Source organism: Galeopterus variegatus, unplaced genomic scaffold, assembly GCF_000696425.1.
Source record: "Galeopterus variegatus unplaced genomic scaffold, G_variegatus-3.0.2 Scaffold1193, whole genome shotgun sequence".
Lineage (NCBI taxonomy): Eukaryota > Metazoa > Chordata > Mammalia > Dermoptera > Cynocephalidae > Galeopterus > Galeopterus variegatus.
The window spans coordinates 218,865-232,459 of record NW_007727304.1 but is presented as its reverse complement, the minus strand read 5'-3'; the positions used below and the strand labels follow the sequence as shown (position 1 = coordinate 232,459).

Genomic DNA, 13,595 nt, shown 5'->3' with positions numbered 1-13,595 from the left:
TTTTTCAGCTTTCTTTTTTTTAATTTCCAAAACCCCCCCCCCCCCCGCCTTATTTTTGGTTGTCTGTTCCTTATTTTGGCTGTATCCTGACCTTATTTCATGATGCAGTATCTTCTCTTAACTCTTTGATTTTACGGACTTCTTTTTTAAACATTTTCTTTTTCTGCACAATATTTGTTTTTGCCAAGTAGCTTTTTTCCCATTTGTTGTTTGACTTTGGATTCATATTAGAATCTTTTTTCAGTTGTCTGGTGATCCTTGGCTTTCTCCTATTTATTTATTATCTGGGATTGTAAAGAGTCAGTTGGAAGCTTTGTGATGGGAGTGGGTCATGCTGACTTTGAGTTTAACTATAGGTGATCTGGCTGCAGCATTTCTGTTGGGGACACTCCTATGTATGTATCTTCAGGACTTCCCTCTTACTGCAGTCCCTATCCAGTGTCCTGGAGCCATGTTGAAGAAAGCTGAGTGATCTCCACGTTTAGTAATGTACACTTGTACAGTTTTACTTAAATCCCCCCTTTTCAGTAGGGCAGTCCTAGCTTCAACTGTACTTGATTTCTCTCAGGGTAGACCTTCTGTTTTATAATCTTCAGAGAATAAATCTCTAGTTTTCTGTTGGGGTTGAGGAGGTGAGTCACCTAGCTATATGACATGGAAGAGGGAATTTGGGGAGTCTGTTTCTTAAACAGACCTGCAAATGAGTTAAGTCCTTCTTTCCCACCACTTCTAGAGATGCTGGGTTCTGCTGATTCTTGATCTATTTAGAGGTTTTGCAGCATAAATTGGGTTGTTTCCAGACTTCCCCCCAACAGGACCTGCCATGTATTTATTTGCTTTTTAGTTTCTGATAGGTTATTGTTGTCTCCTTTCCTGTTTTCTATTTCCTTGAGAATTAATTCCTTAATAACAACAAAATAACTGTTTCTAATGGAATTTCAGGAAGGAGCCGATGCTAATGTGTGCATCCAACCCTTTATCTTTAGCAGGGAGTCTACAGGGAAAATTTTCCCTTGTTTATATCTCTGTGTACTTTAATAGTTTTCTTTGGCCGAGATTTCCCATTGACCGATGAATGATACAACAGCAGATTAATTGTATGATATCAAATGGTAGAGAGCTCCTTTCACCTGGAACCAGGAGACTTTTTTTCTAGTGTTGACTTGTGTGATCCTGGGCAAGTCATTCAACTTTTCTGAACCTCACCTTCTTAATTTGTAAAATGAGGGAGATAAATTAGATGATGACTAAGATTCCTTTCAGCTCATATAGTATGATTCTGTATAAAACTATTAATCTCTCATATGAATCAGACAAGGTTATTTTTTTTCCTCAAGGCATTCAACATGAAATATTTTTTCCTGTCCCTGATGTTGAGACCTTTTGCTTCTAGAACTTAGGATAAGCCACAACCCACTTATCCTCCTGGGCCTCCCAAAAGTCTGCGTTCTTCCGTTTTGTAACTACGGTATTGGTCACTGGGTTGGGAACAACACATTTGTATGTGGCCTGTTTTCCAGAGCATAGCTTGCTTTTCCTTGGTAGCCTTTCTTATAAGTAGTCATTTTCACGCTGCATTGAAAATGTGTCGCACAAAGATGAAAAGATAATTTCCCAAGAAGTGGTATTTACATGCTGACAGTTTCTCAGGAAAACAAGATAGCATTCCAACATTTTAGTATGGAATAAGGAGGACCAACTTAGATGCAGGAGGAACACGGGCTTTTCTCTGACTACTCAGCTTAGGATGGCCAATGGGTTAATAAGGTCTGTGATTCAACTGCGTGAGAGGCTACTATAAACACCAAGAGTGGCACAAAGAGCTGCAGGAGCCCAGTCTCTTCCTTTAAGGTAGTGGCTCTCAATTCTACCTGCACATTGAATCATGATGCCTGGGCCCCACCCCAGGCCAACTGAATCAAAAAATCTGGAAGTGTGGCCTAGACATCTGTATCTAAAATAAAAAAACTTCCTAGATGATCCTAATGTACACAGTGAGGCCAACTGAATCAAAAAATCTGGAAGTGTGGCCTAGACATCTGTATCTAAAATAAAAAAAACTTCCTAGATGATCCTAATGTACACAGTGTTGAGAACCATTCTTTTAGGAGTTTAACAGCTAAGTGAGAAGTTAAAATATGTACATTAATTGCTATAGACATGGGAGAATATGATTAGCTCTATGATGATGAGTGATAGAGATTATGGACACAGGAATTGGAAGGTTTTTGATTAATTGGAGTCATCAGGAAAGGCTACATCAAGGAGTTGAGTTTTGAGCTGGTTGAGTTTTCATAGGTGGAGAGAGTGAAGAAGAGAGAGTCCTCTAGGCCAGGAAATGAATGCTGTAAGGGGAGTCATTGGTCATTTGGTAGAATGTCTGGGGAAGAGTGAAGGTAAAGATTGGATGTTAGGTTGCAGAATGTTTGGGGAAGTATGAAAGTAAAAATTGGATGTTTGGTTGCAGCCAAATTGTGGGCAATCTCCTGTGTCAGACAGAGAAGTTTTGGCTTTATCTTGCTGGTGATGGGGTGGCATTGAGGATTCCTGGTGAATGAAATGATATGATGAACCTTTAGAGATTGATCTAATGGGAATGAGGGGTGTGTTCTTTGAATAAAGTGAGGCCAGAGGCTGGGGGATAGGAGGACCACTTGGGAAGCTACTATCATGGTCCGGGTGTGAGGTCTTAATGCTCTGAGATAGGGAAGTAGCAGCAAAATTAAAAATAACAATAATAAACATTTGTGTAGTGTTTTCACAGTAAAGAAATTCTTTCCCACATCTCATTTATACCTCACACTAACCTTGTGGTATTTCCCTCTGTGCTTTATAAATGAGAAACTGATGTTCAGAGCTTAAGCTGTTATAAAATAACCTTACACAAAATGAGGGGGCTGACTGCATGAGGGCGGGTCAGTGATGAGGGGTTCCAGGGGCACAGTGGAGGTATCAGGTTGGGTGTGAAGAGGGTAGAAGTCCTCAGTGGCTAACTCATTGTCCAGTCTCTGGCTAGGCTATCAAGTAGCGACTTAATGATTCATGTCACTCCTGTTGCCTCTGTGGTTTGTTATGCAATTATTTCTTAAAAGGGTGTGGTAGAGGCAAGAAAAGGAGAGGCTGTTGTTAATTCAGCTTGCCTTGAATATGAATCTTCAGGCCTATTCCAAGTATCTTTGGGTTTTCAGATAAAGTTTGTTGAATTTTAAAAGTCCTAGTCTAGTAAAAACAAACAAACAAACAAAACATACAAAAAAAGTCCTAGTCTAGTATGGATAGTCTGGAGGTGCGGGGTCCAAATATAGGTTGACGACCTTCTTATTCAGATGGACTCTGCCCTGCATAGGGTTAGCTACGACTGGGTGGGTTTCCTTTTCTCTTGTGGTTGAGACAGGAGTTGTAGGGAAGGGAACTGTGGAGCTTTGTAATGTAAACATCAGAGAACACCCTGTGGTTCTAGGGACTAGGAGGCTTGATCAAGGTTACATCTTTACCAGAGCTAGTGTGAACGTGTCCTCTGCCGTGGTAATTCATTTTGTTCACGAGTCTACCCTGTCTACATGGTCATCTGTCTCGTGTAACAAGATCCTGAGGCAATTCAAATGCCAGCCTAAACCAGCCATGCGGGTGATGAAATGTACTTTTCAATCTGACATATCTGTTCCCTGCAATCAAGTAGTAAAAGAATGTGCCAGCAAGCTAAGGGGTACTGGGGAGGTGCCAGTGAGTGAATCATCATCATGGGGAATGTTGATTAGATTTTCTTATGAAATGATGGGATATGGAGGAGCAGGATAGAGACTGGGGAAGGAGAGGAGGTTGAGTTTTTGTGCCCTGGGCGTTTCATTCTAGGCACAGACAGTAGCATTCGTCCACCCCAGCTTGGCTGAGGGTAAAAAGCCTATCTTGGTAATTTAAAATGGCAACATCCTTGGAAAATTAAAATGTCACATTTTAACTATTTGTTTTCTCATTTTAGAATACTGGGATCTTCAATGGCAGGAGAAGGAGTAATTAGAAGACCGAGATGAGCTTGAACACTATTCTAGAAGAGATTCTTATTAAACGGTCACAGCAGAAAAAGAAGACATCACCCTTAAACTACAAAGAGAGACTTTTTGTACTTACAAAGTCCATGTTAACCTACTATGAGGGTCGAGCAGAGGTAGGAGACGATCACAATTCAACTTGCTGCTTTCTGGATTTGATACTATTTTAATAATGATGCCCTGCTCTCTAATCTTATAGAATGAGCTTTGAGTTAATGAAGTTAAGGTAATGATTTGTTATCATTTGGACTTGAAAGATGAAGTTTAGGGTAGGGATAGAAATCATTCATGAGTCTGTTAATTATAGGCTTAGTATACATAGGTATCCATTTTATATCAACCCACTGAATTAATCTATTCGAGAAAATAAATTCCTACATCAATTTTAGTTCCTTATGGAATTCATTACGTATATTGTATACATGGCTCTTTCTCATAACCACCATATTATGTATCACAGTCTTCTTTAGCAAATATAAACTGTGTTCATTGCTTTATATGGATATTTCTTCATTATTAAGTGGAAGTTCTTAAAACTGGTTATTGATTTTGTGGACTCAGTACATTATTGAAGTTGAACTGAAACCGAAGTATTCAACTTTTTTTGTGATAAGCAGCTTCTGTGTTTTCAGTTGCCATAGCTTCTTCCATCACTAGATGAGGCATTTGTGGTCACCTCTGGCCCCTTGTTTGCTCCTGACACACTGGCTATGGCATTTTCTAGTATTACCATGGTGCCCTCTGCTAGAAGTATTCTTGGGTTCCAGGGAATGGCTGGGAACTGGGTTGCCCTTGGTTGACCACATGCTGTTGTGTAGTTGGTTACAGTGAATTGTTGATGATCCTGATGTTTGGTTTTAATTCTGCTTTTTCCTAGAGCATCTACCTCAGAAGTTTATTTACTTGTTTTTGTTTTGTTTTGTTTTGTTTTGCTTTTACTCCCATTGATTTCTCTGTGGTTTCTCAGAATGGTGTTGCTTCTTACAGTGGTCTTCCACTCTGTTCATTTGTGCTGTAGCTTGTCATTGTGACGTGGAATTTTTCAGGTTCGGGTAATTTCAGACCATAGTCCCTTATCCATAAATCCCCAAAATGCTGAAAAATAAAACTTAAAGAACTCTTCGAGTTGTAAAACTTGACTTGAAATGAGGCTATTTTTACTTTTTATCTTAATGTGAACGTGTGTGCATGTGCGTGTGTGTGTGTGTGCATGCATGCACGCGCGTGCACAGAAATATTAATGTGTTTCATTTTGAGGGGCTGTCTCAGCCCCTGCTGGGAGTGTTATGTAGTATATGATATATGTACTATCTTTCATTTTTTAAATCTGAAAAATTCAGAAATCCGGAAGCATTTCAAATAAGGACTGTTACCAGAAATATGAATTAGTTTAAAATCTAAGACAGATTTTAAGGGAAACATAAAGGAATAGAAGTATAGCCATGAACGTGATAAAATGTGGTACTTTACTAACGAAGAAACCATAGAAACCTGCATTATCTGCTTAGATATATGGACTGATAGTATTGAAATATATTGTGATTGATTTATGATCACTTTGTAGATCATAAATACACAGAGTTAAAAGTGCCCTACTTGCTTTAGCCTAAGCAGAATAAAAAGAAGAGCAGAATCCCTCTGAATTCAGAACCAGCCTACTGTCTTGCCTTGGAGCAGCCTTAGCCACCTTCAGAACACAAAGGACAGAATGAGAAGTTGTCGCACATGTGAAAGAAAACCCAGCCTCTAATGCTTACTGTCAGCATCCATCTCCTTTCTGGCTGCTGCTGACTGACCCAGGAAACCTAGTCCTGTTAGTTTAGTTCCTGTCTTAACCCCACTCCTCTGACAAGCAGGGCCTTTCGATCCCTCCTGTTTTCTTCTCTCATGGTCTGAAGGTCACTGGCATACTTTAGACCTACAGCTTGAAATGTGGTCCCAGATTTGTTTGCCTCTCACAGTTAAAAAGAAATAGTTGACCAAGGTCCAGAGTTCAATCCGTTTACTGGCCAGCTACCAACAGAAACAAAAACAAAAACGGAAAATAGTTGCCAGTATTAAAAAAAGGTAGGAATTTTATGATAAGAATCGTCCCAGATTTGTTTGCCTCTCACAGTTAAAAAGAAATAGTTGACCAAGGTCCAGAGTTCAATTCGTTTACTGGCCAGCTACCAACAGAAACAAAAACAAAAACGGAAAATAGTTGCCAGTATTAAAAAAAAGGTAGGAATTTTATGATAAGAATCAAAATTCCTGGGCCGGTCCGGTGGCGCACTGCTACAGTGCGCCGCTTGGAAGTGCAGTGGCGCTCCCGCCGAGGGTTCGGATCCCACATACAGACCGGCCGCTCACTGGCTGAGCGAGGTGCGGCCGCAACACCGAGGGTTGCGATCCCGTTGCCGGTCCCGGTCCGGTACGGGCGCGACACTGAGGGTTGCTATCCGTTGCCGGTCACGAAAAAAGACAAAAAGGGAAAAAAAAAAAAAAGAATCAAAATTCCTGAAATAACAAATGTTCTGAGAGTACTAGGCTGAATTCCCACATGACAACTCTCTGCCTGATGTGTTTTTTCCCTGTTTGGGTTAATGTGCTCAGTCCCTGTTTGCCATTGATGAATCTTCTGGTTTCCATGTCCCTAGTCCTAGAAACTGATTCAAAAAGGGCTGTGATGTGGGTAACCCGTGAGAATCAACAGTTATTTAAGAAATAATATTGTGTTAAAATGTTAGACTCTAGAAGTGACTTAGAAAAGCTTTGAGGGCCATTCCAGGTTCAAATAAATATCCCTAGAGATATTTATTTTAATTTTTCATAGTTCTTTTGTTTTCAGAAGAAAAACCACGAGGAGGCTGTTGATTGATCTGGTAGCTGTGATTCCTAGTTTTTTCATGACAGTCTGGTGCCACTAATAATTTGTTGAAACTCTTAGTTAAGCGTAATCTCAGACAGGCCTCATGTTCTCCTGATTCTCTGCACTCCAGCTCCTTCAACATGATAGCAACAGCTTTTATTGAAATTCTTCTCATTAAGTACAGCTTATTGTGCTTTTTTGGAATAGGCTGAGAAATTCTGTCCTAGATGATGAGAGATTCAGTCAAGCCACTTCCTCATCGTCTGATATTGCAACACCTATGTTCCAGTTTCTGCTGTGGGCCATTCTTTAGTTTGTCCTCCTTTCTCTTACGGTAGTTATCGGTTCGTGTTTCTCCATGTTCTACTGAGCTGAAAAACGATTGTTGGGAAAAAATAGGAAAACGGTCAGGGCCCCTCAGATGTTCAGAATCTTGCCGAGCATTTGCTGTAAATATCCCCAGGTATTCCTTGTTACTACTTAATGTAACTGCATATGGGCACCCAGGTGTCCAGGGTTGTGGACTTATGTATAAAAGACTAACAGCTCTGCTCCACAGTGCTTCTCAGAACTCTCAGGGAAGCCACTAGGACAGTTGCTCCTAGATCTGAATAAAACCCATTCATTTTTCTATACCCACAGCTCCCAGAACCTTTTTTTCCTATTACCTACCTCACAGACCTGCATGTGGAGGGTTTGTGACCCAGTCTGTGCAACAGACTTGAGGGGTCTGTAAGCCCTAGCTTTACAAAGATCTTCCTGGCAGTTTATATGTTTGGATCATCCTCATAATAACACAGAACAAAGGACACTGGAGGTTTCATGAGCAACGTTGCTTTTTAGTCAGGGAACTAAATAATGCATGGGGTAGATCCCCTGATGTTCCACTGAAGGCCCCATGTGGTGTTGTGATGGATGTCAGGGAAGAACAGGGCTGGAGTTTAATCAGGAAAAAAACCTACTGAAGAAAGACGAGAAAAACAGGTGTAGAGATATTCTACATGTTGAGATGTTGAATGAAAAAATTTGTAGTAGGTAAATTTGCAACTATTTTTAGCAAAGAAATCAGGAATTTTTATAATTGGATGTTGGTATTCTGATTGGTTGGTTTGTTGTCTATAATACTGTCCCATTATGGAAACTGGCAAATAGTTTATAAAGTTGAAGGAGGAAGGAGACTGGTTGTGTCAGGGATCCTCAATGCCACATCCATGTTCAGTGATTCACTCTGAGGACTCACAGGACTCCGCAATTAGTCATACTCACAGCTGTGGTTTATTACAGGGAAAGAATGCAAAGCAAGGCAAAGGGAAAATGCACTTGGGCCTGGCACGAGCTTTCAAGGGTCTTATTCCAGTGGAGTTAAAAAGGATGTGCATAATTCCTCTAGCACTGAGTTGTGACAGTTGTGAACTGTTGTCTATCAAGGAAGTTCATTGGACACTCAGTGTCCAAGGTTTTTGTTGGGGCTGGTCACATAGGCACGCTGTGCTTAGCACACCAAATTCCAGACTCCAGAAGGAAAGCAGGTGTTCAGCTTAAACCATATTGTTTGTACAGTTTAGGCACAATGCGCCACTTTTATCAGTGTTGGGAATGGAGGGACCCTCCCCAAGTTCAAGTTCCCCAATGCCAGCCATGGGCCAACCTTGTAAGCAGGCTTTTCTCAGGAGAGCAGTCTCAGGCCTGCTGTGTTAGTAACTTTTTTCCTTCACATTAGTAGTAAAAATCATACAACTTACTGAACTTTAACTACAGGCCAGCCACTGTGCTAAGGAAGTACTTGACGTGCATTATTTCCTTTATTTCTCAAAACAATTCTCTGTTAAGTCTTATTAGACTTAATTTCAAAATGAGGACTGAGGCTTAGAAAGGTTAAAAACTTGCACAATGTGTACCATACAAGAAATTGCATACAGCTTCAAGAAATTGCAGGGTTGTTTCTTCAAAGACTATCTTTGAAACAATTCCAGAGAAAATTAGAAAAAAAATCTATTAAAGCTCTTCATAATATAGGTAAAGGTTTATTTTAAAACTTTTGGTGATTATTTATTACTTTGTTACAGTTTTTAAAAAAATTTCTTTGTGATAGAAGAAAATGAACACTAAATAGGGTTTTTGTCCTGGATCTGCCACTATCTAATTGGATTTTATAATGTTCTTCAATCTGTATACATAGTTTAAAAATTACTTCCATAAATATCATCTTTTTACACTCAACACATCCTTTTTCATTACTATTTCAACCTCAGCACACATCCTAGGTTAACAGACCGAATGGTGGAGGCAATCAGGAAAAAATATAACACGAGTCTCTTACGCACACTGAGAAAATTCATTTCTGTAGGGTCTCCTGGGTCATATTAGGTTGTTTTTTGGACCAATCTTGGGAATCTAGAGACTCTCAGCAATACAGAGGTAAGAGCCTATCTATTGAGGGTCTGAGATGAACTGATGTTTCTTCCTTAGTTGCGTCCTTAGACTAGGTGTATCCCCAAGTGGGAACCATAGGTTTATAGGGACTTCTAATGTCTACCTGAAGACCTCTATGTCTCAGCACTACCTAGAATTCCGGAGTGGAAAAAACAATGCCTTTTACTGCAGGGCAGTTGGGAGCTTCTGCATCAAACATTAGAGGTTAGCAGGCTGTTCACCAGCTTGTAAATAGTGGCACGACTCTAAACACTCCATACGGCGGTCAGTATGTGATAGTATTTTTCAGCCTCTGAAAATTCTTAACTATGTTATGCCACGAAAACTTATTTTCTTATTGGCATTTGAGTTTCCTTGTTTCTGAAATATGGTAGTATAGCTTCCTTTTTTGTGTCTTGATTTCTTTTCTCACGTCTCTTCTCCCATTTCTGATGCATAGCTGTATTTGTATTCTGCTTTTGTGGATCTGACCTTCCTCATCATTAATTACTTAAAAAGGCCAAGATGCCAGGTCTGAAGTCCAAAGGTCTCAATTACCCCCTTGACTTGCTCAACTGTCTCTTTTCGTTTAATGATATTGACTGTTGTTTTCTCTAGGAAGCGGAAACTGATTTAAGAGAGAAGAGGGGGAGAATACCATTCTCTCCACCCAGACTCCTAGAAAAATTTTAAAACTTTTTATTTTGCTGTAGCTTCAAGCTTACAGAAAAGTTGCAGTAATAGAAGGAACTCTCCAGTAACTTCTTCTCCCTTTCACACATTGCCTGTGGTTGTGTCCCATTTGCTCCATCATTCGGTTGGTCTCTGTCTCTGTCTCTCTCTTTATATGCATGTTTTTTTCCTAAACAATTTGAGGGTAAGTTGCAGACATTGCCCCTTTTACAACTAAATAGGTCATCGTATATTGTCGAGGAACAAGGACATTCTCTTTTATAACCACAGAGCAGTGATCAAAATCAAGACATCTAACATTGATTCAATACTATTATTGAATCCAGAGTCCACAAATTTCATTTATTGTTCCATTGCTGTCTTTATAGCTATTTCTCAACTTCCCCTCTCTCCACTCCCAAGTCCAGGATCTAATCCATGATCACACATTGCATGTAATTGGTCAAAGCATAAAGTTTAGAGTCAGAGAAATGTATGGAAGAAATGCTGTCCTTTGTTACATACTATAAAATGCCAGCTATATCATGAATATTCAGTGATTGAGTATGAGTCCATGAACATGGAATCGGATTTAAAAATCATTCCATTCCATTCTCCTAGTCTCATTTCATTAGGAGCTGAAGATTTCCTTCCCCACTCAAGAAATTATTTTAGCATGGTTCACTAGGATGAGTAAAAATCACTTATTACTATTTTCCGTAACTTTTGCCCCCTCCTCTTTTAATTTTAACTTTTTATCCTTCTGCGTTAAAACAGTTGTTAGGCATGCAGAACTTTTTATAGAGAATAGTATAGTATCAATAATTACCAGTAAATGAAGAGAGGAGTTAATCAAAGGTTTAATACTCCTGCAACTTAAAGTAGGAACAATAAAAATATTTCAGATCTTGAAAAATACTCTTGGATCTGGTTCTGATAATTGTGCTTTATTAATGGGTTATTTGTATTATGATGAGAAAGAGAAATATAAAATTTTTCTTACTTCTTTTGTAAGAAAAATCAGCATTTTGTTTAAAATGCTATTACCTACTTTATTTTCTTCATAAGACTTGGCTCTCAGCAATTTTTAGTGATATCAAGAAGTCAAGTTTCCATGAAAGTTTTATTTAGCTTTTTTTTTTTACTGTATATGTTCAAAAGACTGTGCTATAGGCACTGAAGGCAGCTATGAAAAGAACAATTCCCAGAATGTTTGGGAAATGGTATTATAGTTGAAATAAACATAGTGTTTCTACCTGCCCCTCTCTTCCCACCTCTGCCTACCTTGAAAGAGTCTTCGCTTAATCGGAAGTGTATGTAACATCTTATATATATTTTTTTAAAGAATTATATTTGATATCATGATTTTTGTAACTTGAGTTTTATTTCTCTCTGTTAAAACATGAACTACTCGGCTGGAGAATTCTTAGAAATCTTTGAAGCTATTTCCTTGTGATTAGTAGTTTCTATTAAGTGTTTATAGTTTGTAATATTAAGTATATTAGTAGTAGTTTCTATTAAGTAATTAGTAGTTCCTATTAAGTATTAAATGTTTGTTGATGAGGGTAGATGTGATAGGACTTATCTTGGGAGACAGTTTAAAAAGAGACAAAATGATATGAGTGGAAGAAACTCTGGTGGCAAAAGTGTGGACCTATATACAGTTTTTTTCTGGGGGGTGGAGGTTGGGCAGGAGTTGTAGAAGACTTGCACTTGGCCAAGGGTGGGAATGTGAACAGCAATAGGTAGAGAGAACCCACTTTATTTATTTATTTTTATTTTTAAAAAAGATGACCGGTAAGGGGATCTTAACCCTTGACTTGGTGTTGTCAGCACCACGCTCTCCCAAGTGAGTCAACCGGCCATCCCTCTGTAGGGATCCAAACCCGTGGTCTTGGTGCTATCAGCACCGCACTCTCCCAAGTGAGCCACGGATCAGCCCAAGAGAGAACCCACTTTATACAGTAGGAACAGCATGTGCAAAGGACCTGGGGTGAAAGTGGGTTTGATGTGTTTTTGGGACTTTTCTGTTCTAAGACCTATATAGATTTGTGTAGCTGATGATTACTCACACAAGGGAATAATTGATTTGTCAAGTAATAAAGAATCATACAATCTTCGGGTTTGAAGACACATTAAAGTATGACATCCAGATTTTCCACCTGTAGAAACTGAAGATGAGATTATTTGCTCCAGGTCAGCCAATAAGTTGGTTGTTAAGCCTGGACCAATTTTTGATGTTCCTGGATCATCCTCTCTCATAGCACTGCCTTACTTCTGGAAAGGATGTGTCTGGCTTGCCCAAGTAGGTAAGGGTAGGTATGAGGATGCCCTTAGATAACAGTAATATACAGCTTCAGTAATATGATTATTCACAGTTATAAGGGATACTTCCTAGTGACTATTCAGACCCATTTGCTTAAAAATACAGATATTCCTCCATTTATGATGGGACCACATCCCAATTAATCCATCATAAGCTGAAAATATGTTAAGTACAAAATGCATCTAATATACCTAACCTACTGAACATCATAGCTTAGCCTCCCTTACCTTAAACATGCTTAGAACACTTATGTTAGCCTATAATTGGGTAAAATCATCTAACACAAAACTTATTTTAAAGTGTTAGATAACTTATGTAATTTATTGAATACTGTACTGAAAGCGAAAAATTGAACGGTTGTATGGGTACTTGAAGTACAGTTTCTACTGAATGTGTATAGCTTTTGCACCAGTGTAAAGTTGAAAAATCATGTCAAAATATTATATAAATTGGGGATTATCTGTACTTGTCAGTTTCCTACCTTTGAAGCTTTGCTCCTGCTGTGCCTGAGTTCTCCTTCTGCCCTCTATTTACCCAAGTCTCCCCTCAAGTCCTCTTAAGTGGGAGGCCTTGTACACACCCCTGGTTGTAAGTGCCTTGCCCTTTCTGAATTTCCTGTTTAAATTTGATTTCCTATTTAATTTATATGTTGTTATTATTGCCTTTTTTCTCACCAACTACAAAATAATCTCCTTGAGGGCAGAAGTTGTTGCTTCATAATTTGAGCATATCACACAATGCCTTGCAACCGTTAGACTCTCAAAAAAGTTTTTGTTGATGATAATTACAATGGTATAATCTCCTTGAGGGCAGAAGTTGTTGCTTCATAATTTGAGCATATCACACAATGCCTTGCACCCGTTAGACTCTCAAAAAAGTTTTTGTTGATGATAATTACAATGGTAATGATTAGTAAGTATTTAAAGTAAGCAAAAAGGACTTTAGAGAGACATTGTGATAGTTATTTCCCACATAATTTTGTTCCATTTTATTTTTTGAGAAGATGCACTATTTAAATTTAAAAATAAAATTTGTTCTTATTTAGTATTTGTTGGTATTAATTTCACTCCCAAACTAAAATGTGGACATTATTATAAACAATGAATTATAAACTGTCAAAAGAAATCACATGGCTATTTGAGAAAGTGAAACTACATTTTAAGTTCTTTCTTAAGCTATTTTGGACATGCTAACTCAGCTACTGGTTGATGCTGGTCAGGTACGTGTAGAAAATTGTACACAGAAAGGAGCTTAGAAACACCTTGTTACTCAGCAAGTAATTCTG

At 38.7% G+C, this 13,595-nt stretch overlaps 1 protein-coding gene across 1 annotated transcript in view; it reads left to right on the top strand.

Annotated features, from left to right (window-relative positions):
• TEC (tec protein tyrosine kinase) overlaps positions 1–13,595 on the top strand; it is a 130,259-nt gene that overhangs the window by 43,621 nt on the left and 73,043 nt on the right. Inside the window, exon 2 of the mRNA XM_008575462.1 lies at positions 3,980–4,165. Coding sequence (XP_008573684.1) covers positions 4,028–4,165 — 138 coding nt within the window. The 5' untranslated portion in view covers positions 3,980–4,027. The remainder of the gene's footprint in view (positions 1–3,979; positions 4,166–13,595) is intronic.